Source organism: Pelmatolapia mariae, linkage group LG12 (assembly GCF_036321145.2).
Source record: "Pelmatolapia mariae isolate MD_Pm_ZW linkage group LG12, Pm_UMD_F_2, whole genome shotgun sequence".
NCBI classification, from domain to species: domain Eukaryota; kingdom Metazoa; phylum Chordata; class Actinopteri; order Cichliformes; family Cichlidae; genus Pelmatolapia; species Pelmatolapia mariae.
In genome coordinates, this window is record NC_086237.1 from 17273405 (window position 1) to 17293552 (window position 20148).

A 20148-nucleotide genomic window follows, 5' to 3' on the forward strand; every position below is an offset into this window, starting at 1 on the left:
ACGCCAGTGTGGCAGAAAGTCTCTGTTATTTTTATTAATGTTGTGTTTTCAGCCGCGATATCCCATCTAGTGCAAATCCCCACTTGTGCTTTCTTTTGGGGCAAAACATTACTTTTGAAGTCGAATTTACGCACACGCACGAGTTTACAATCGCTTTTACTCTGCGGACCACCTTAACAGCGTTTGTCCCGCCCTCGAAGCTTTCTGTGGTCTCTGTGATTGGCTGAAATCTCGTGGATGGCAGTGGCTGTAGAAATGCAAAACTTGTTGCTGGATCCTCTGGACGCGTTGATCTCACACAGCGCCAAGCGGTAGAGCGGACAGCGAGTGTATCTGTGAATCGCTCCCAAGTGCACTCAGACCACACCAGACAAGACTCGGTAAACGGAGGGGACGCACGCATCAGGATCGAGACGCACGGAAAGGACTTTGGGATCGGCGCCTCGCTGCAAAGCGCATGACCGGCAGTGGGTGAAGGATGCTGTCAAGCCACTCCGTAGTTGTGGAGTGCGGGTAGCGCGCGCCGTGCTGCTCCTCCGGCTTTAGGTCGCATAAACAGACGCCCCGGTTCACCCGCGGCTGGGCTGGAGAGTCGTGTTTGTGGACTTTCCATCACACTGGACTTTTGGCTACATGCCTGCTTGGCCGTTTTTGATGTTTTGAAGGACGTCGGTGGGCAGTATTTATTTAAAGAAAGATTTTCTTCACTCAAAGCCTGGACTTTTTTTTTTCTCCCCCACCTTTATTTCCAGCATGGGACCTTATTCAGAAAGTCATTCTGGGACATTTGACATCAGATTGGAATAATGAATTAGCTGTGAGAAGCAGTTATTGCCCGTTTGATTGCTTCGAGTCCTCTGCGCTCACCCTTTAGTTTATAAGCGAGCTGTATTTGTGCCATGTTCGCCCCGAAGAAATGCGCGCAGAAAAACTTCGGAATGTCATAGGTCGCTCGTGTAGCAAGTTTACTAGACGGATTTTCTATTCGTTTGTTTAATCAAAAAGACAAGTAGTGTGCTGCACGCATTCACACGGGAACAGGGACACAGTTTACGTGCGTATTTGGACACAGTCTGTCCCTTCTCTGCGTCCTTGGAGAAGTTGGATAAATATTCACAGCAATGAGAACCTATTTGGTGAGTTTTGACATTTAAATGAGATAAACTGTCATAATCAGTAGATTCAAAAAAATATCTGAATAGTTCTTCTGTATCTTTTTTTCTTTTACTTTTTTTTTTTCCTTTTGGGGACAGACGGAAAAATAGACAGTGTGCCGATGTCTGGCAAACTGGCCGTCATGTGGGATTGATTGCAGGGGAGTATGTTTGGGCTGGAGCAGTTTGGTTCTCAAATTAATAGCAGAAACCCTGGCCAGTCAGAGAGAAACATAAACCAACAGAGACTGAACATGGGCTCCCATTATAAAGGCCCCGGTTTTCATGCTGGAGGCCCGCCGGGAGCCGTGGAACCCGGCATGGGCCCTCTGAGCGAGCCGCAAATGCTCGGGCTCAATATGAACATGAATGGTGAGCAGTACGGGAGCTTTCACCCGCGGGGACACTCAGACATGCATGCAGGCAGTGGACTTCAGCAGCAGCAGGGGCAAGGACCAATGCATGGATTTTTTAACAACCAGCAACCTCATCAAGGACATCCTCACGGCCATCAACCCCACCCCCACCAACATCACCCCCATTTTGGTGGGAATTTTGGAGGGCCAGAGCCAGGGTCATCATGCCTGCATGGCGGCAGGCTGATGGGCTACAACAACAATAACGGCATGGGACCACAGCAGGGCTTTGGAGAAGGATTTGATCCTCTTGCTGAGGGACAGACGGGGGATGGCTTTCCCCAGCAGCAGCAACAGCAACCGCAGCAGCGGCCTGGTAACATGCCTGACTTTCAACATCATGGCCCTCCAAGTGGGAACCACGCTGTCCCTGCTCCCTGTCTCCCCCTGGACCAGTCACCTAATAGAGCAGCATCCTTTCACGGTCTTCCTTCTTCCTCATCCTCCTCATCTGAGTCTCATGGTTTGGAACCTCGGCGGCTGCCAAACCAAGGAGCCGTAGAGGGATTAGAATATAACTTTCCAAGTGAACCTCCATCTGGACATTTTGATGTACCTGTATTTTCTCCTTCAGAATCAGAATCTCAGTTACCACATTTTGGGCCAGGAAGACCAGTTCCCGGTGGGAATTTCCCAGGGAACGCTGGCATGCCACGGACACCAGGTATGCAGGGCATCTCTAAGGGACACCAGCCACCACCCCAGCCCCAGCAGCCTCAGCACGGAGTGTTTTTTGAACGTTTTGGAAATGGCCGGAAAGTGCCCGTGGGAATGGAGCCTGGGGTCAATCCAAGACATCCTCTCATGCAGCAACAACAACAGGCTGGCTTGATAGCCAGACAGAACTCATGCCCCCCTGGCCTCCCTCGACCCCCTCAGGCTGAGCCCGGCACTACTAACCCTAACATTCTGGATGGAGGGGTCATGATGCCTGGCCAACACAACCAGTTTGAATATCCCATTCACAGACTGGAAAACAGGGGCCTGCACCCCTACGGGGACCCCATGTTTAATATGCAACAGCCAGCTCCTCCTCCCTCCCAACAGCCTGCAAATCAGAGGCTCCAACACTTTGACTCTCCTTATATGAACATGGCGAAAAGGCCTAGATTTGACTTTCCTAATGCACATGGCGGTGAGGGCTGGTGTGGCGGTATGGACAACCACCTCTCTCCATCTGCCTACCCTGGCCTTCCTGGAGAGTTCACCCCACCCGTGAATGAAGGTTTTGGACCAGGTCCGCTGCAGCATCCAGGGCCCGAGCAGCAGTCTCTGCAGCAGCGCCAGAATGCAGCTATGATGATAAAGCAGATGGCCTCTCGCAACCAACAGCAAAGAATGAGGCAGCCGAGTCTACAGCAGTTGGGTCACCATGGCGATGTACCTCCAGGCCCAATGGTTCACGGAGGCCCAGTCGGGAGCATGCCTCATCCTGGCTTTGACAGGGAGAATAGTGGCAGGATGCCCAACATTGATGGGCAAAATCCTCATGTAACTCAGGAGAACTCCTGGTTTCAGGGGTCCCACCCACCAGGAGAAATGATGTCACGGCGTATGGGTGGAGCGGGTAATGAGTCAGGGCCTCATGACATGGGGCTGCAGCAGAACGGCGCTGGGATAATGTTTAGGCCGGGCATCGGCATGCAGGAGCCCATGAGAATACCAGGAGATGGACATGTGCAGAACCTTCATTCCCCAGGCATGCACTCACAGTTCAGTGGCAACATGGGCAACCTCACACAAATGCAGTCTCCGGGAGCAGGAGCAGGACATCCAAATGCACCAGCAGAGAGACGGCCAGCTGACTTCCCTGCACCTTCAATGGGAGCACAGCCAGCTTTTCCCTATGGGGGGGCTAACCGTCAGGGGCCGGCTCACAGTGCTCCCCAGGGGGTGAGCACCTCACCTGGCAACTACCCTCCTCAGTCTGAGTTCCCCTCGGGCCAGCGGTCGTCTGTTAGTAAGCTTGGAAATCTGTCCCTCGGGAACTTCAGCAAAACCAGCTCTAAAGACAGTGTTTTCGGCCAGAGCTGCCTAGCGGCCCTTTCCACAGCCTGCCAGAACATGATCGCTAGCCTAGGGGCCCCCAATCTTAACGTAACATTCAACAAGAAGAACCAAAACGAGGGCAAGCGAAAACTGAGTCAGACTGAGCAGGACATTAATAGCAGCACATCTAATGGGACTGGCAGTGCTGGTCCTGAATATTTTCAGAGCAGCACTTCCCAGAACAGCCAGATGCCTGGCACTGGGAATAGCAACTCTAAGCCTGCAAGTCAAAGCCAGACGGTGCAGGGGGAAGCCAGTGCCCTCTCCCCAAATTACAACATGGACGCTACCCCGTGCAGTGAGGGGAAGGCAACAACAGGGAGTGGGAGAGGGAGAGGGAGGAGAAAAAGAGACAGTGGACATGTGAGCCCTGGAATTTTTTTTTCCTCTGATAATAGTAACCCTGTTGTAAGTCCAGGCCAGCAGACCCCCTCGGCTGGCGTTGGGGAGAGGGGTGGGGGCACGCCCCATGAGAAACAACTCCAATCGCCCTCTTGGGGGAAAGGAGGTGACCTAATGTTGGGGGACCAGGCTGACCTTATGTCTTCTTTAGACAGTGGCATTCAAAGTGTTGCCAAGTCTGACAGCAGCTCACCAAGAGTGGACTTTTCTGAAGATGTCAGCACCCACTATGGCAATGAGGATGAGGTGTCCTCCAGCTCAGACGCAGGAGGGGCCTCAGCCAGCAAACCTAATCGCAGCCCAATAATCAACGGCTCACCCAAAATGCAGAGGAGTGACCACGGGTTGATAAATGGACAAAAGCCCCTTGGCCTGGGCATTAACAATCATACTACCTCGACGCCAGACACCTATGGACTGAATGCTGGTGTGGGCACAGGGGCCAGTGGGGTCAGCCACCCGGGCACTCCTGGGGTGGAACAGGTACGCACCCCATCCAGCACCTCTGGCCAGGAAGAAATTCATCCTCTGGAGATTCTGCAGGCCCAAATCCAGCTACAGCGGCAGCAATTCAGTATCTCTGAAGACCAGCCCTTGGCCATGAAGACAGGCAAAAAGAATGGCGACTGTCCCTCACAGAACGGAGACAATGAGCTGGCGAGCTGCAGCCCGGATGCTGGGAAGGGCTCAATGGGCACTATTGACCTTGACACTCTCATGGCAGAGCAGCACGCCACCTGGTACGTGCCCAGTGACAAGGTTATGATGGACGGGTCAGAGGATGACAAGGCCACGGGACCCTGGGAAAAAAATAAGAGCCAGAACAGCAGTAAAGAAGGTAAATGAAACAGTCTCTTTCTTTAAGTTTTAATTAATCTCTCTCACCCTCGTCACAGTCTCTCTCATATGCCACTCACATTACATCAGCAGATCATGCTCATACAAATGAACAGATTTTCTTTCTTAAGTGTTATTTATTTATTTTCAAAATCTGAAATGCAGTGATAATAGCACCAGTATAAATATGTAAAATAATCAGGTGACACTTACAAGAGAAAACATTTTGTCCACATTGCGCAGGCAGAAAGCAGCGTCTCCGTTTAACTGGGGCCTTTGGGTTTTAGAGGTTTAACGTTTATAGGAGGATACTGAATTTAAAAGTAGAGCCATTCATAGTCTTGAAAAGAGAGAAAGACAAAGAAAAAATATTTTCTTTTTTGAATTGGGTCTGTAGTACGAAATGTAAAAAAAAAACAAAAAACCCACACACACTATATATATCTATATAAAAACCGAAATAACAATAAGCAAAATAAACTTGCATCCATGCAAAGTATTTTATAGGGTTCTTCAGTCCAGAGGCACTTCAAAAGAACAGCTCAAGAAAAGTAAACATTTCCTGTGGCTCTTTATCTCGGTTTTCAGGGTGAACAACTACATTGTAAGATTAATAGCTTTCTGAGGATATGCGTTTTCGCAGCGGGGTTTCCCCCTCGCCTTGTTACGTGTTTGTTTTTGTTATTACCATGAGATAATACTGAGCTGCTGAAAGAGGATTTTTTTAAACATTTGTTGGACAGAAGATTAGACAGCATGGTGATATTAATGCCATTCATTTTCAGTTTTGTTTTACGTGGGAAATGGAAATGGCGAAAAAGATGAAAGAGTTAAATGTTTTTTTTAATTGTTAAATGTTTGTTTCGTCTTGCTCCCTGTCCCTTTTGAATAATGTAAAATAATTGTCTCACACAGTCAAAGTAGAAATATTTTTACTATTTACAGCATATTATTTTGGTTGTTTTGTTTTTGAATGAAATTGGAAAAAGAAACTGACTCTAAGGCACAGAATTAGTTTTTTAAACTGCAGTCTGCAGACGTGGTTTATGGACACAGTGCGATTTTATCTTCTTTTTTATTATTATTATTATTTTGTATTTTTTGTATTTTTTAGTGGCTCTAAAAAATGCAGACAAACAAATATACTATTTAGCTTTTAGAGCCATGATAATAATAATAATGACATTAATAATATTAATAAATTAAATTTATTTTAAAAACCTAAATTTATGATGCTTCAATATGATTTCTCATTACGTGCTTTAGTCATAATCACATCGTTTTTGCAGTGTAACTGCATCATTAAGACAAGCTTTGTGTAGTATTATATGCTACTTTAATTATTGGTGTTATATTTATTGCTTCTTTTTACTTGTCTCTTCATTCTCATTTTATTTCCCTTTTCCTTTTCGCGTGGGTTCTTTAGTCGCTCATTTCAAACAACAGCGTTGTACGGAGGCGTCTGTCGGTGTTAGCAGACGGACAAGCTTTTAAATGGTTGAACAGTGGCGGGTTTGCGCTGAAAGGCCCCTGCGTCTTTTGATATATAATAATAATATGGATAGGTTATATAATTGCGCGAGTGGCTTCGCGCGTCTCGAACGCCTCTTTGTTCTGATCGGCGCGAGCGTAGAGAGAGGGGCGGGGACGCGCATCGCGCGGACTCTGGAGTCCAGGCACACTTGTTTATGAGACTGAGCACAGGACGTCTCGCTGTAGCAGTGGTGGCATTACATCTAAAAAGCACTCTGACTCACCATTTTGGTTTTTTTGTGTTCACCCGGTCATAAAGTAACTGTAACAAGCGGTGTGCTGCATATTAATGTGATCCAGAATCAGCCAAACTGGTGCATTTCTGCTCACCTATCCCTGTGCTTCCTCATAATTAAAGAGGCTTCTGTTGTCAGAGATGTATAAATGGTAACTCATTTTGATTATAATTACTGAGCAAATCTAACAATGATGAGCAGTCAGCCACACTCATCCTACTGCATTTACTATTTTAATTCCTCTGGGGCTGATGGCACATTTAAAAAATTTTCAATAGGCAAAAATCAGTAATTTAAGGCAGAATAGTCCTCCTCTCCTTCCTCTCTCCTCTCCTTCCTCTCCTCCTCTTCTCTCCTTTCCTCTTTCAGCCCTCCCTGCATGGACACAAGGCATGCAGCTCTGGAGCGATCGATAGCTAGTTAGCACAAATCACGGCTCCTGACAGTTTCTCATTTGAGTGCTTCAGACAGCAAAGATGAAAAAAGGGTGGAGGTGTATTTGAGAGGGGGGAGGGGGATTTTAAGATTGAATCTGATGCTTAGGCTACACAGAAGGGAGCAAAATAACATAATAATTTAAGATAAATCATACCCCACAGTGTAGTTCCATAACATCCCACAGGCTTTTCGCACTGCAAAAAATATCCATCTCCACCACTGAGTCGAGTTATAAGTCCTCAGCCTTGTAAACAAAAATCTGCCACTGGCAAGATAATGCCAGTGACACTAATGTAAAATAAATCAAGGCGATTCTTTAGTCCATTAGGCTTAACGAAATTTAACTGGGTCATAGAAAAATGACCATTTTAATTACAAAGAACTTAATTTGTGTAATTCCAGTAAAAATGATTCTTCCTCACGTATCTGGACATTTTAACGAATGTTCAAAGATGACATGACTTGTTAAGATATTTCTGTGCTGTGGAACTATAACTGTCATGTGAGTCGTACGTGCTGGCTAAAAAGAATTGCAGCCATGTTACATTTTTTTCCTTGCAGGTCAAATAGTTCTCTTTCTGACCCCTTCCAAAAAAACACACTTCTTTCCTCACCACAGCATATACACACAGCAAATGTCTTAGTATTTGTTTAGAATTATGCATAGATTCTTTTTATTCTTGTGTCAGATCAATAACGTCAGTAATGATGAACAGTAATAGATAAAAGCCTTGTTTTAAAGGTGAAAAAAATGCTTTGAAATTTAGTTCAGTTGTCTGGCATTCATCTTTTCAGAGAATGTATCTCTATATGAAAAATGGCTTATTTCTAGAGAAACTTCAGGCTTTGTGCTCAAAGTGTTTTTACTCAGTTGTGTCAAGAAATGTACCTTGAGAAGTGGACCAGGTGAATCAGCAGGCTGTGTGTACTTTGCATATCTGTATCTGATGAGGTGAGAATGACCAGCGTTGGGGGTCAAGGATCACTTTGGTTCCTTTAAAGTTGAAGCTTTTCAATCTCTGATCACCGTTTCACTCAAATGTAAAGTAGGGAAGTGTAGAATAATTGCTGTTGCCGTGTGTATTTGTCTTTCAGGAGGATTTCAGGAGCTATATATCTTGCTATGCTTTAAATAAGACCCAGTGCTGATATTTACAAGCAGTGTGTAACTTACTGGATGCTTGAGTATGTAGATAAAAGCTAAACTGTGCTTACAGGAACTGTATTCTGAGTGCTGATATCTGTGCATCCCAGCTCACATCTCTGTGGTCCCTTTGTGCCTGTTAAAGTGATGCGTGTGGCAGTAATGTCCCCCACTGGACCCCATACTTGGCCTCCTATCTAAGTGACGTTGTGCAGCGCAAGTCTTTCGCCCAGGCACAGCAATACCAGTTGGTATAAGCCCCGTGGCCTGCAGAGTCTGGTGTGCTGCTCGGCTTCCCCGAACTCTCAAGAAGGTTTAGCAAGGAGGAAGAAGTTTTTAGGTGTACACGATCAACTTTCCCATGTCAGTTAATGTTATTTCTCCTTTTTCTAAAAGCATTTTTTTTTACGCTCTTCCTCTTCCCTTCTCTTCTGTATATCTTTGCCAGAAGCTGACCGCTCATTTGGAAAGTCGTGCATAGTCAAGATAACAGGCGAGCAGCAGGCGTAGGAAGTGATTCAGTTATTTTTATTTTTACTTTTCACTGTTTTTTTTTTTTTTTTGCCCCGTACACAGTTTTTTTTTTTTTTTCACACTTCACAGTTGACCTCATAGAATAGTTTTCACTCTTCACGCTCAGTAATCAGTCCTTAAACAGCTTTAATAATGATCAAATCTGTCACTCTGACTTTGACAGCTTTGAAAAGAAGGAGCTTTCGTCTTATCACACCTACGAGAAAGTACTTAAAGCACAAAAAAGGAGGCTGTATTGATAGCATGGAGAACAATCCTGTGAGACTACCTGGCTTTGACATTTCGGTACGACAACAGCTCCTCAAATCACACCAGTAATTTGTGCTTCCTTTTTCTAAAATAGAAGAAAGTGATTGGCACGTGCTTGAAATGTGGAGGGGGGAGGGGAAAAAACAGCTTGGGGCAGTCTGTGTTCTTTACCTGTCATTACAAGGTGTTTTATATCGACTTTTTTTTTTCCCCAACAACACACATCCACCAGGCCTCGCCCGCACACTTCTGCACTTCATCATTATGATAATCATAGCAATTAGCATTGGTAATATTGTTTTCCGAAAGTCATAATTCATCTTCCAGTGACTACTTCAAGCTGACTTGGTTATTGACAGGTTCATCCAAGCTGCAAAGGACGGTTAGTTTTTAGCAGCACAGATGTATTAATGTAAGAAAAGGGCAACACTTGAAAAAGTGTCTGTAGTGTGGACATAAAAAAACAAACAAACAATATGCATTAAAATATTTTAATGTGAAAAAAATATTTTACTCCTTTAGCGTGTGTGTGTGTGCGCGCTGGCACTGCAACTTGCATATGCATTTGTCTGCTGTGGACATAAAGTTTGATTTATTTAGACTCAGTGTCATGCCCACGGCTTCAGCCTCAGATCTCAGGTGTCTCTCCCGTTGGAGCGCGTGCACACTGATTCCTAACATGCTGAAAACATTTAAGAGTATTTACTCTGAGTGTAAAGTATACAGTATCGAAATGCATCCGTCTTTATATTTAAAGCATCTAGATTTAGGACACTTTCTGTTTGTTTGCGTGTGACGTGTGCGTGGTTTTCATGTTCCTTGGGATCTTTGCAAGACAGTGAAAGGAAGCCTATTAAAGACACATGCTGGTGACTGATGAAGAGAGAGTGAGAGAAAAAGACGAACCAAGGTGTCAAGACTTTTTTTTGCGTTGCTGGAGTTTCAACTCTTCAAAATAGAACCTCCATCCGGTGTTTTGTTTTCCCTGGGGAAAGGTGTTAGAATAAAATGAAACTTGTCTCAGCATGTGGTAAATATTCTCCTTGGAAGCAGCAAGGAATGGAAAGCTGATTATACCTAGGAGATGCACAGAGGGAGGAGTTCCAAGCATTTGAATGGGGGTGCAAGTGGCAAGCCTCCAAAAAATGTCCACGTGTCTTGTTTAGCGACACAGGGGTCCAAAGAAGACACACACATTTTAAAAAAAAACCAAACCCCAAAAATCAGTTTGATACAAAGGTCCCGAAAGATGTCCTGGGTTCATGTATTCACTGTTATTCAAGTGCAGCTTTTTAAAAAGTGTGTGTGTGTTTTTACTTTCTTTTCTTTTTTTCAGAGGTGTAGATGTTGTCATGCTGCCAGGAGCGGTTATGTTATGTGCCATACAGGTAGTCGTCAGGCAGTGTTTAATTTGTATTGTGGAACTGACAAATGAGTTATGACACTGGAGCTGTTTCTCTTGGGAGACAGAAGTAGAAACCGATGGCGGGCAAGAGAAACTAAGAGAGATAGAGAGAAGTTTTGTGTGTGTGTGTGTGTGTGTGTGTGTTTTTATTTTTTTCCCCTTAAAAGAACATCTGTGGTTTCACTCACGAGGTGAGTGAGGAGGTAATAGCTACCATTTGCATTTATGGAAGAGAAAATAATTCAATTTTTCCATCACTTTCATGCACCACAACCATTGTTCATTCTAGTCTGTGTGTAGGAGTTGGGTTTTTTTTTCTTTCAGTGTAGCTGTGTATCTATAGCTCTTCAAATATGTCTGCCCATAAAACTGTCACTACTTAACACTAATTAGAAAAATACTAAATAAACAGTATAATATTCTATATTTTACTCCTTACACTGTACATGTTGATTTGGGTTTTCTTTGTTTTGTTTTTGTGTGTGTGGCAGGTTGTGGTGAAAAATGAAATTAGGCACATTATTGTTTTAGCTCAAAACAAAAACCAAAGGCATGCGAAACATCTTCGAGTAGCCTTTGTTTTCATATGTGCGTGAACCCTTCCGAAAAGACCGAAGCGCGCAGTACTGTGCTGTGAAACAAAATAGAGACAGTGAAGTAGATCAATATGTCACTGACTTGGATGACATGTTGGACAGGTCCCGGACATGGTTGTGAGTTATGAAGGAGGCACTAAATCACTTCCCATGTTCTGATTTGTGTCTGGTTTCCTAAGCGCTTCTTGTGGCCAGAGGCAGAGGTGTGCGAGTGTGAGTGCGTTTGTGTGGGTATGAGTTTGAGGAGATGGCAATGGGTGTGTTGTTGGTGAGAAGGTAACAAATGCTGGGGGCAGAGCCTGCCTGGGCAAGTTTTTCTCTCTCTCTTTTTTTCCCCCCACTTTATGTTTCAAGCCAGAGAACAGAGAGGAAATTCAAACCAAAATAACCCCTGTGCCCTTGCCTGAGAAATGTGCCCCTGCTCCCCGCAGATATCCTCTCTGCTCTGAGGGAAAGGTCACACTTCGGCAGTTGGGTGGAGATGAGGGGGAGTTTGCAGGCAGCCCCCCCGGTGCATGGATACCTGGGACAGTACCTTTGTTAGCCCCACTCTTCTTTATTAAGGCTTGCCTCAACATATTTCTTTGTTTTTAGGGATATTATTTGGCTTAACCGCTTCAGATCATTTTTGGCATGTTCTGAGGTTTCACTGAAACCATATAATGAAGATTGCAAAGTGTTCTGCTTATCTTTGGTTATGTCTGACTCCTGAAGAGATGCAAAACTTTTACTCTTGCCCTTCTTTTCCTGTGGCTTTTTCTCTGTGTATTGTAACGGGTGTTTTGTGCTGACAAAGACAGACTCCTCACACAACACCATAGTGTTAGTTGTTATGCTAAAGGAATCTGACCTGATGTCAAACACTGTCATAGGAGCGGAGGCCTTTGGGTGTTTTTTTTTTTTCTTTTTTTTTCTTTTCGCAGCGAGTGGAGCATTTTGATTGGTCTGGTTTGTGTTCAGAGAGGATGGGGTCATGGCCTCAGGAGCGTGAGGTTAAAGGTGAAGTGTCGTCATGGAAGTCTAGAGCTCGGGATTAAAAAAAAAAGCAAAAAAAAAAAAAGCAAAAAAAGAGGGGGGGGGGCATGAGATCCTGAGTCCTGGGAAGTGTGTGTGATGGAGGCTTTTTGTAGATTCAAATATGTGGCATGCATTGATTTTTATTTATTTTTCTTTCTTTCTATCAGTTAATTTAAAAAAATGCAATACGTGCGTCAGCGTCAGTCGTCATTATTTTTAAGAGTAATTGAAAAAAATTAATTGCTGCTGTAATACTTATTTTTTAATGGGTAGAGGATACAGACTCGGAGCAGCCATTGTTTATCTTCCTGCGTTGCTTCGGGTGTGTTGAGTGTGTGCGGCACGACATGTAAACCCGTGTCAGGCCGTCAGCTCCCAGACACATTGGTGTCATCCAGACAACCAGAGCTGTGCGCTGTGCTCCCTGCCTTCATGGCATTCGAGCTCTACTCATCTCTGTAAATTGTTTCTGGCTGTGTCTGTGAGACAGCTCCACAACCCTGCTGCTGCTGTGCCTGCATGTGTGTGTGTGTGTGTGTGTGTGTGTGTGTGTGTGGGAGCATCATCACCAGGTACCAAATAAAAATGTACCGCACTTGGGGTAAGAGATATGGTGATATAAGAGCATCACGTTAAATTCAGTGCCTACTTAACACATCACTTTGGTAATCTTTTGTGGCTGTAATGTGGTTAAGGATATTTAGGTGTATTTGTGGCTCGGCGCAGCTGCTTGTGCCGTTTCCGTTTTATTAGGTATTTTCCCCGCGTGCTTGTTGAAGCTAAGCACTTGTTCTCTTCAGATGAATAGGCTATTATTGAGATATTACCGTGGATATGAATTCTACCTTCGTCAGTGAACAACCATAACAAGATAGATCTTATTGAAGGGGGGGCGGTTAGAAAAAAAAAAGATTTTCCTGCTTGTAAAATGTCATGGTGATTTGGGATTTAGTCTGGTGTGATTTAGAATTTCACACCGTCGTTTCCACCTTTTGAACAAATCCGTCGGCATGGATAATGCTTGCGATTTAAATGTAGTGTCAGGATTTTTTTTTTACCCCCCCAACCCATAAAATCACAGTCTCTCTCATAATACTCATACTGACTAATATATTTGATCATGTGGTGGTCAAGTGTTTGTGTGTTGGATTTTGCATATGTTTTTAATGCTAAATGGCAATCATCCCATTTTTTTTCTCCTGTGTTTAGTAGTATTTTTAAAGCATTTCTTATGCTTGTATATGTGTAAAATAAACTGTGAGAATATGGAAAGGATGCACTTGTGTTTGTGGGAAATATTCATTTTGTTGTATTAGTCTATGCATACATTTTTTTTGTTAGTGTATTTTCCACCTTTGTCCTTGTGTTGAAGCTGAGTAATGTGTGTAGCCGGGTTCGTGTGTGTGTCTTTCTGCGTGCACGTCCATATGTAGTCAGGCGTATGTGTGTGCACATGGAGCAGCAGCTGAGGGCTTGTGTGAGTATGGCAGTGGCAGCAGCGGTTGGCGTGTTGTGTGTGTGTGGGTTTTTTTTTTTTTTTTCGGGTGCGTGTGTTGTCAGTTTGCTGTGTGTCAGCAGTGAGCCACGGGAACGCTTGGCTGCCTATTCAGGCCGGTGCGGACCCTGCTGTGCCCAGCTAGCATGAGCTGCTGGCGGGTGCTGGAGGGCACAGTGCTGGGAAGAGGGAGTGTGAGTGGTTACGGTGGAGAGGGGGGGCGATACTGGCAGGGGGTTGGGGATCAGCCGTGCTGAGGTGTATGACTGGACCCTCTGGCAAATGTGAGATCTTGTCACAACCGCCACCAACACCACTCTAAATCCTCATTTCTCCCTTACCCCCTGCACCCTCAGCCTCCACTTACACCACGTCTCTAGTCCTTGGGAGGGAGATGGAGACAGAGAGACAGAGAGAAGAGCTCACAGAGACCGGCAGTCAGAGATGCAGATGAAATGGAGAACAACGGGGAGGCTTGGCTGCCTGACCTTTCACCAAATCCCCCCACTTTTCCATTCCAGTGGTCGCAGCCCAGACCGGCTGGGGGGCAAGCCTGCCTGAGCGCCTGCATGTCTTCCTGCCTTTCTTGGTTGTCCTAGCTGCATGGTCTTAACTAGTCTAGCTCGGCCTTCTCTCTGCCTGCATAAAATCGCTGCTGCCTAAGCCTTTTGTGAGGGCAGAGAGGAAGGGAGATGGAAATGGTAAGCAAAGCAAAAATAAAACATGGTTAAGAAGCAAAGGAGGATGAGCAAAAAGAGAACACAGGGTAAGGGATGAGAAAGGGGCTGGCGCGATGCTTCTCTTTTCTCCTAGGTGAGCGCTAGCCTGACTGGTGCGTTGTGATCTGCAGCCTCTGTGCCCAGACTGTCGTCTATCACAGCCTCTCCTTTCTCTGACGCATGTAACTCAGCTTGTCAGCGCTGTTTTCCACCTGTCTCTACACTCAGACATCTAGTTGTCCCTGCACCTCAAAGGTCTTCGTCTTCGTGCAGCACACCGATCCGTTTCAACCATCCGCACAGAGTATGTTTTGTGTGGGGAGGAGATGGGAGATTAATCGGACTGATTTAAGTGAAGGATCCTTAACATCTTTATACGCATTTTCTCTTTGCTCTGGGCTCGCTTGGAGGCAGAGCCCAAAACACAGGATGCAACACTTGTGTCATAACACCTAGCCCTAGCACTAACTCTTTGCTAGTGTTTCTCTTATTTTAGTTTTTTATGTGCCTGCTTCCAAACTTTTCCTTATTTCTGGCCTCTTTTCTCTCTGATTGCTACAGTCTGTATCTTGGCAGATATGTTTGATGAATTGTGATGTGCCACATTAAAAAAAAAAAAAAAAAAAAAAAAAAAAAAATCTTCTCCTGGCTAATTTTTCCACTGAACAGAACAAAGGGGTTTTTATGTATATATATATATATGTATGTATATATATATATATATATATATATATATATATATATATATATATATATATATATATATATATATATATATATATATATATATATTGTTTTAATTAATTATTTTTTTTACAAAATATATGACATAATCAGCCAAGGCTTTGTGCAACCATTTATTATGACGCTTCACACATTGGTGACACAGCATCGATACTGTGGCATGATCATTATACCAGTAAATTGGGTCAAGCGGGGCTAAAGGACAGGTGTCTCGGTACTCTCTGGCCCACTGACCAGAGGCCATTAGGAGGGTTCCACATTTGCGCGCCTGGTCGCAGCCAAAATATATGCGCTTACATTTAACGTACGCCCGTGTTTTCACGTGTTTATATCAGGCGACAGGAGGCGGATGCGAGGAGAGGGGAGCTTTTGCATGTATCCTCCTATTCGGGTCTTATTGATGGGTGGTGGAATAATGTTGAATTAATTTCACAGTGCAGATTTAGAGTGGGATGTGAAGATGACACTTGTTTAATTAAAAGTGTGTACTTTAAATGGTTCGTCTGAATCAGAGAATGCCAACTGCTTGAAGTTGTTTTTTCCATTTTTCTGCTGTCTTAATTAACCGCTTCCTCTCTGTTGTTGTCTGTCTGCAGAATCTGAGCTCACCCAGAGTAAGGCTGGAGCCGGAGCCCCGGGGGCTGTAGGAGGTGGAAGCAGTGGAGGAAACCACCTGCAGTGCCTGTCTGTCCACTGCACAGACGAGCTCGGGGACAGTAAAGGCCGAGGGGGGCCCGTCTCGTCGTGGCGCTCTCTCCACTCTGATATCTCAAACCGATTTGGGACGTTTGTGGCGGCACTAACTTGAGGGGGGAAAAGAAGAGAAGAAGACGACGACCCAGCAGGACGAATTAAAGAAGATCAGAAAATATCAAGAAAGAGAGATTCAGAGACATTTAACCACGATAAGGATGCGACTATGTTAATTTGTGGATGGAACGACTGTGTGCCGCTCTTGCCTGTTCAGGGAGAGAAAGACATTGACACTCACAAATGGAACACAAATACAGCTACACACATGCACACGTGCATGCACGCACGCACACACACACACACACACATGCTCACAGACACTCGAACACCATGTTTTGTTTTCTGATACATGCAGTCACACTTAAGAAAACTGCTGGACAATAACAGCACGGGGCTCTACTCGACGATGCCCACATCTGGAAAACCTCAAATCATTTATTTTTCTTTTCTTTTCTTGGTTGAAGAAAAATAAGAAAAGTTAAAGGAGTTAAAGGAGGAGAACGCAAAAACGAGAAGCATAAGAAAAGAGGTGAAGTTGTCATTGGCTTTGATTGTATACCAGTGTTTAGTCTTATGACTTATATTACTGCCTGTTCTTAAACTTAGCTAAGATTGCCTTTGTAATGTGTATGGCAACTTCGGCATATGTCAGTCAACCCCCCCCCCCCAAAAAAAAGAAAAATAATAAAATAAAATCCTGGCCTTTGACTCCTGTATTACAATTAAATATGGCCCACTGGTTCAGAAACACCCCAAATACTAAAAAGGAGAACGAGAGGAAGGCAGGATGAGGAGGGATTACGCTTGAATGTAACTCAGCAATTTTCCTTGTGAACACAAAGTTGTTCCTCTTTGTCAACGCGAAATTTAACCTTTATCGTTTGCTGCTCTAAATCATAAGGTTTGTTGTAGCTCTCTATTATTTGTGTTTCTGAGAATGTCTTTCCCTCATTCTATCCTATTCTATTCTATACTTTTTTCTGCTTTTCTCTTCTGTAGATCTTGTGAGCTCAACCACTTGTATACAACTCAGCCAATGGAAACTAAAAAAAGGGAAAAAAATGGAGGTCAAGGGATTGATAAATAAGGGAATTGAAAAAAAGATTATTGGTATTGCACATGTATAATAAGAGAAAATTTGCTGTGTGTTAGGCAATCTTGTAATCTTTAAATAAAGCTTCTGTTGAATTTGAATTTCTCAAACAATAGATGGAGGACTGTGACGGCAATTTAAAAACTGATTTTTTTTGTTTTCTTTTTTTAATAATATGTAAAGTGCAGTCGTCTGTTTTCCTGCATATTGTATATATCTGTATATGTTTTATTGAGTAACTGAATAACAATAAATATGACGTTAAAGGTGGCCTTGGTGTTTTCATTTTGTTTGTTTTTTCTAAGAGTAACACCCCCCCCCCCCCCCACACACACACACACACTAAATACAAGAACAAGCTAAACACAGATTGTCTATTTAATGAATAATAAATACTGTGAAATACCGTGTGCGTATTCTGAAGATCAGGGAAATCTAGAGTATATTCCAAGCGACAGATATGACAGGAAAGTTGTGGACTGATGCATAACACCTGACAAGCGTGCTGGAACCTGTGTCATATTAAAGCCCGAAGCAGGCGCATGAGAAATGCTGGAAAATGTGGCTTCCTGGTGGATTTAGAAGCCGAGACAATTCATTTCATGTATACTTGCTTACGACATGTGTTGCATTTTATTCCCTCAACTTCCCTGACATCTTTGCTCCCATCCTCTAATACATCTCTAATAAATCAGCAGTGATGACAATAAAAAAAAGAAAAACAATAAAATGAGTTCTTAATAGAAATAATGTTAAAAGGCATATAACTGAAACAGAAATGTAAATTAATAAATCAGTTATTCTCCAATTTTCTGTCTCACTACTTCCAGCAGCCTCAGCACGCACGCACGCACGCGCGCACACACACACACACACACACACACACACACACCCTTCTCCACTCCCCAGACCCTCTTTGGCTCACCTGCTCTTTATTGGCCATCTGCATGGATGCTTAATGCTAATCAATAACTCCCCTGTGTGCCAGCTCTGAGGTGGAGACGTCAATGCTACCTAACAGGACCAGCGATCAACCTTCATCACTGCGGTCTAGGATACGCACACACACAAAGTGGAGCTCCCTCCAGGACCCTGTCTGTGTCATTCAGGTGTGTTTGTGCTTGCTGCTGTACTTGGCGCCTGCTGTGTAGGATTGCACAGCCTGTTGTGAGTGTGAAGCACAGAGAGCTGCAGCGTTAGCAAACAGCAGAGACTGGTTATGTGAGGGACTGTCATATAAGTCGGGAGTGCCTGTTTAGGGCGGGAGAATGACTGTGAGTGTGAGATAGATGGGGAATAAATGCTGATCGTTCTGCTCACTATAAAACTTAAGGTGGAGATTGTCTGGTTTTAATACTCCAACACGTTTATTTGCCTTAGCGCGACGAGTGCGCAGTGTAAGCATTTAATCTCTCCAAGCATGCAGTGCATTTGTTCATAATAAGGCAGTTTTGTGTGTCACGTGTCTATTCTCACAGAACATTTTGTACAAAAGGACAACAGGTTCAAAGTCGTGGATGACACTGGTTAGACTAGTAAAATGCAATAGAGCTGACACGAGTGAGTCACTTAGATCAAAAGGCATGTCTTTTTTTTAGGGATAGACTGGGTGTCTGCTTACTGATCAAAACAGGTTCAAGTGCTTTTTATTGTCGGCTAAATCTAGGCTAAGCTTAGGCATTGTGTTTGCTCATACCAAGGTGCTAAATTTCCTAGAGAGTCACTGCAGTCTGTGCATGCCAGGAGACTCCTGTGGTGACACGCTACCTGCCTACCTGTCTGGTTTGGCTGACCTCTTAAATAGCAGGACAAGGGCTTGTGCTCACAGGTTTTTCTGAGCTCACAGTTTGCGAATAACAAACAACTGGTATCTACCTGAAACTCTATTTTTGCCATCCCAAAGAGAAAACTGTATCACAGTCTGACATGCAGTCTCACGATCTTCCTCTGTGTCAATTTGTTGTTGTAATAGACCTAAATCCAGCAGTTATTGCAGCTCTAAACAGGTTAATTGGGTTTTGTGTGTCATATAAGCATAGAAATGCAGCTCGCTTGCTCTGTTTTCTCAAACATACCATAGCTGCCCAGCCACATGCCATGTGGGACACAGTGACAAAGAAGCCTTGGGATATTGGCTCCAGTCAAGATCTTTGATACTGGGCATTTTCCATCAATGGGTGCCTCTGCATGGCAGCCATATTGGGAGGGAGAATACTGTGTGGTCGCCTGAGAACTTGTGTGTTTCCCAGCCAACGTGCATCTAAAGAATAACAATTTCACTAGCCATGAAGACCATCCATGGAGCCGTGGGGTCCGTGGCCAGAAAGCTCGGCCAAACACTCCACACTCACGCAGCTTTCTATGTACTCCTATAAATACATCTCCTATTTGTATAGAGGCGATATGCATCTTTGGGAAAATACCACAATGTTGACATAAGAGCACCCTCTACACTCTCACCTCCCCCTCCCATCTCTATCTCTCTCTAAACTCCTACCCCTTGCTGAACCTTTCACTAGTTGGGAGAGAGAGAGAGGCAGAAAGACGGAGAGAGTGAGGGAGAGAAGGAAAGAGAAATGGAGGGAGACTGAGAGTAAAAGAAGTGTCTCTTAGAGGCCTCCACGGTCTTTAAGCCACTATGGTATCCACCAGAGCCCTCACATACACTTAGGCTCTAAAGGGCTTTTGTCCTGTAAAGAGGGGGTTTGGCTAAATTGGGGGTGCTTGTGCATTGGCGGGTGGGATTGGGCTGGATGTAGTATATTTGGCTCCCACGTCTCCATCACTGGAATGGTGAACTTTTTTTTTTTAAAGTTAAGGAGTAGGAAGGTGGAGTGTGGAGTGGGGGTGGTGGTGGTTTTTTTTTTTTTTTTTTTTTTTTGGGAGGGGAGAGAAGTTTGGAAATCTTCCAAACAGTGCCTTTTTGCTTTCAAAAAAAAAAACCCTCTACTTGTGTAAATGTGCTCTTTGTCCCTTGGCCTATTGTTTGAATAGCATTGTGGACTTTTTGTGGGAAGCTCACAGGGGCCTGGGGGCCTAGGGGGCCAAGGAGGGGCCAAGGGGGGCTCTGCCTGAATGACTTAGACCCAGGACACGGAGCTGTGGAGGCACCAAGGTACAATTAAGAAATGTTAATGCATGCATACACACACATGGAAATGCAACTCCCCACACATGCTTGGAAAAAAATAACACAGAAATGGTAAAAATGCACTTAAAACTCTGTTAACATTCAAAAAAATGTTAACAGTACGAGTCTTTCTGAGAACTATCCCATTGTAGTAACTTCTTTGCTGATAGAAACAATATGAAAACCACCCGGCTCCCTCCCCCT

At 44.2% G+C, this 20148-nt stretch overlaps 1 protein-coding gene across 1 annotated transcript; it reads left to right on the plus strand.

Moving 5' to 3' along the window:
• Nucleotides 1-288: 288 nt before the first annotated feature.
• mn1b (meningioma 1b) lies at nucleotides 289-17075 on the plus strand. The gene is made up of 3 exons (XM_063490064.1): nucleotides 289-1136; nucleotides 1254-4859; nucleotides 15565-17075. Exons 2-3 carry the CDS (start codon nucleotides 1322-1324, stop codon nucleotides 15774-15776), a joined length of 3750 nt encoding a protein of 1249 aa, XP_063346134.1. The 5' UTR covers nucleotides 289-1136; nucleotides 1254-1321; the 3' UTR covers nucleotides 15777-17075.
• Nucleotides 17076-20148: the final 3073 nt, after the last annotated feature.

Coding starts and splice junctions, on each gene's coding strand:
- mn1b (XM_063490064.1), top strand. CDS start 1,322: ATGTTTGGGCTGGAGCAGTTTGGTTCTCAAATTAATAGCAGAAACCCT. Junction 4,860..15,564: donor CCAGAACAGCAGTAAAGAAG/GTAAATGAAACA, acceptor GTCTGTCTGCAG/AATCTGAGCTCACCCAGAGT.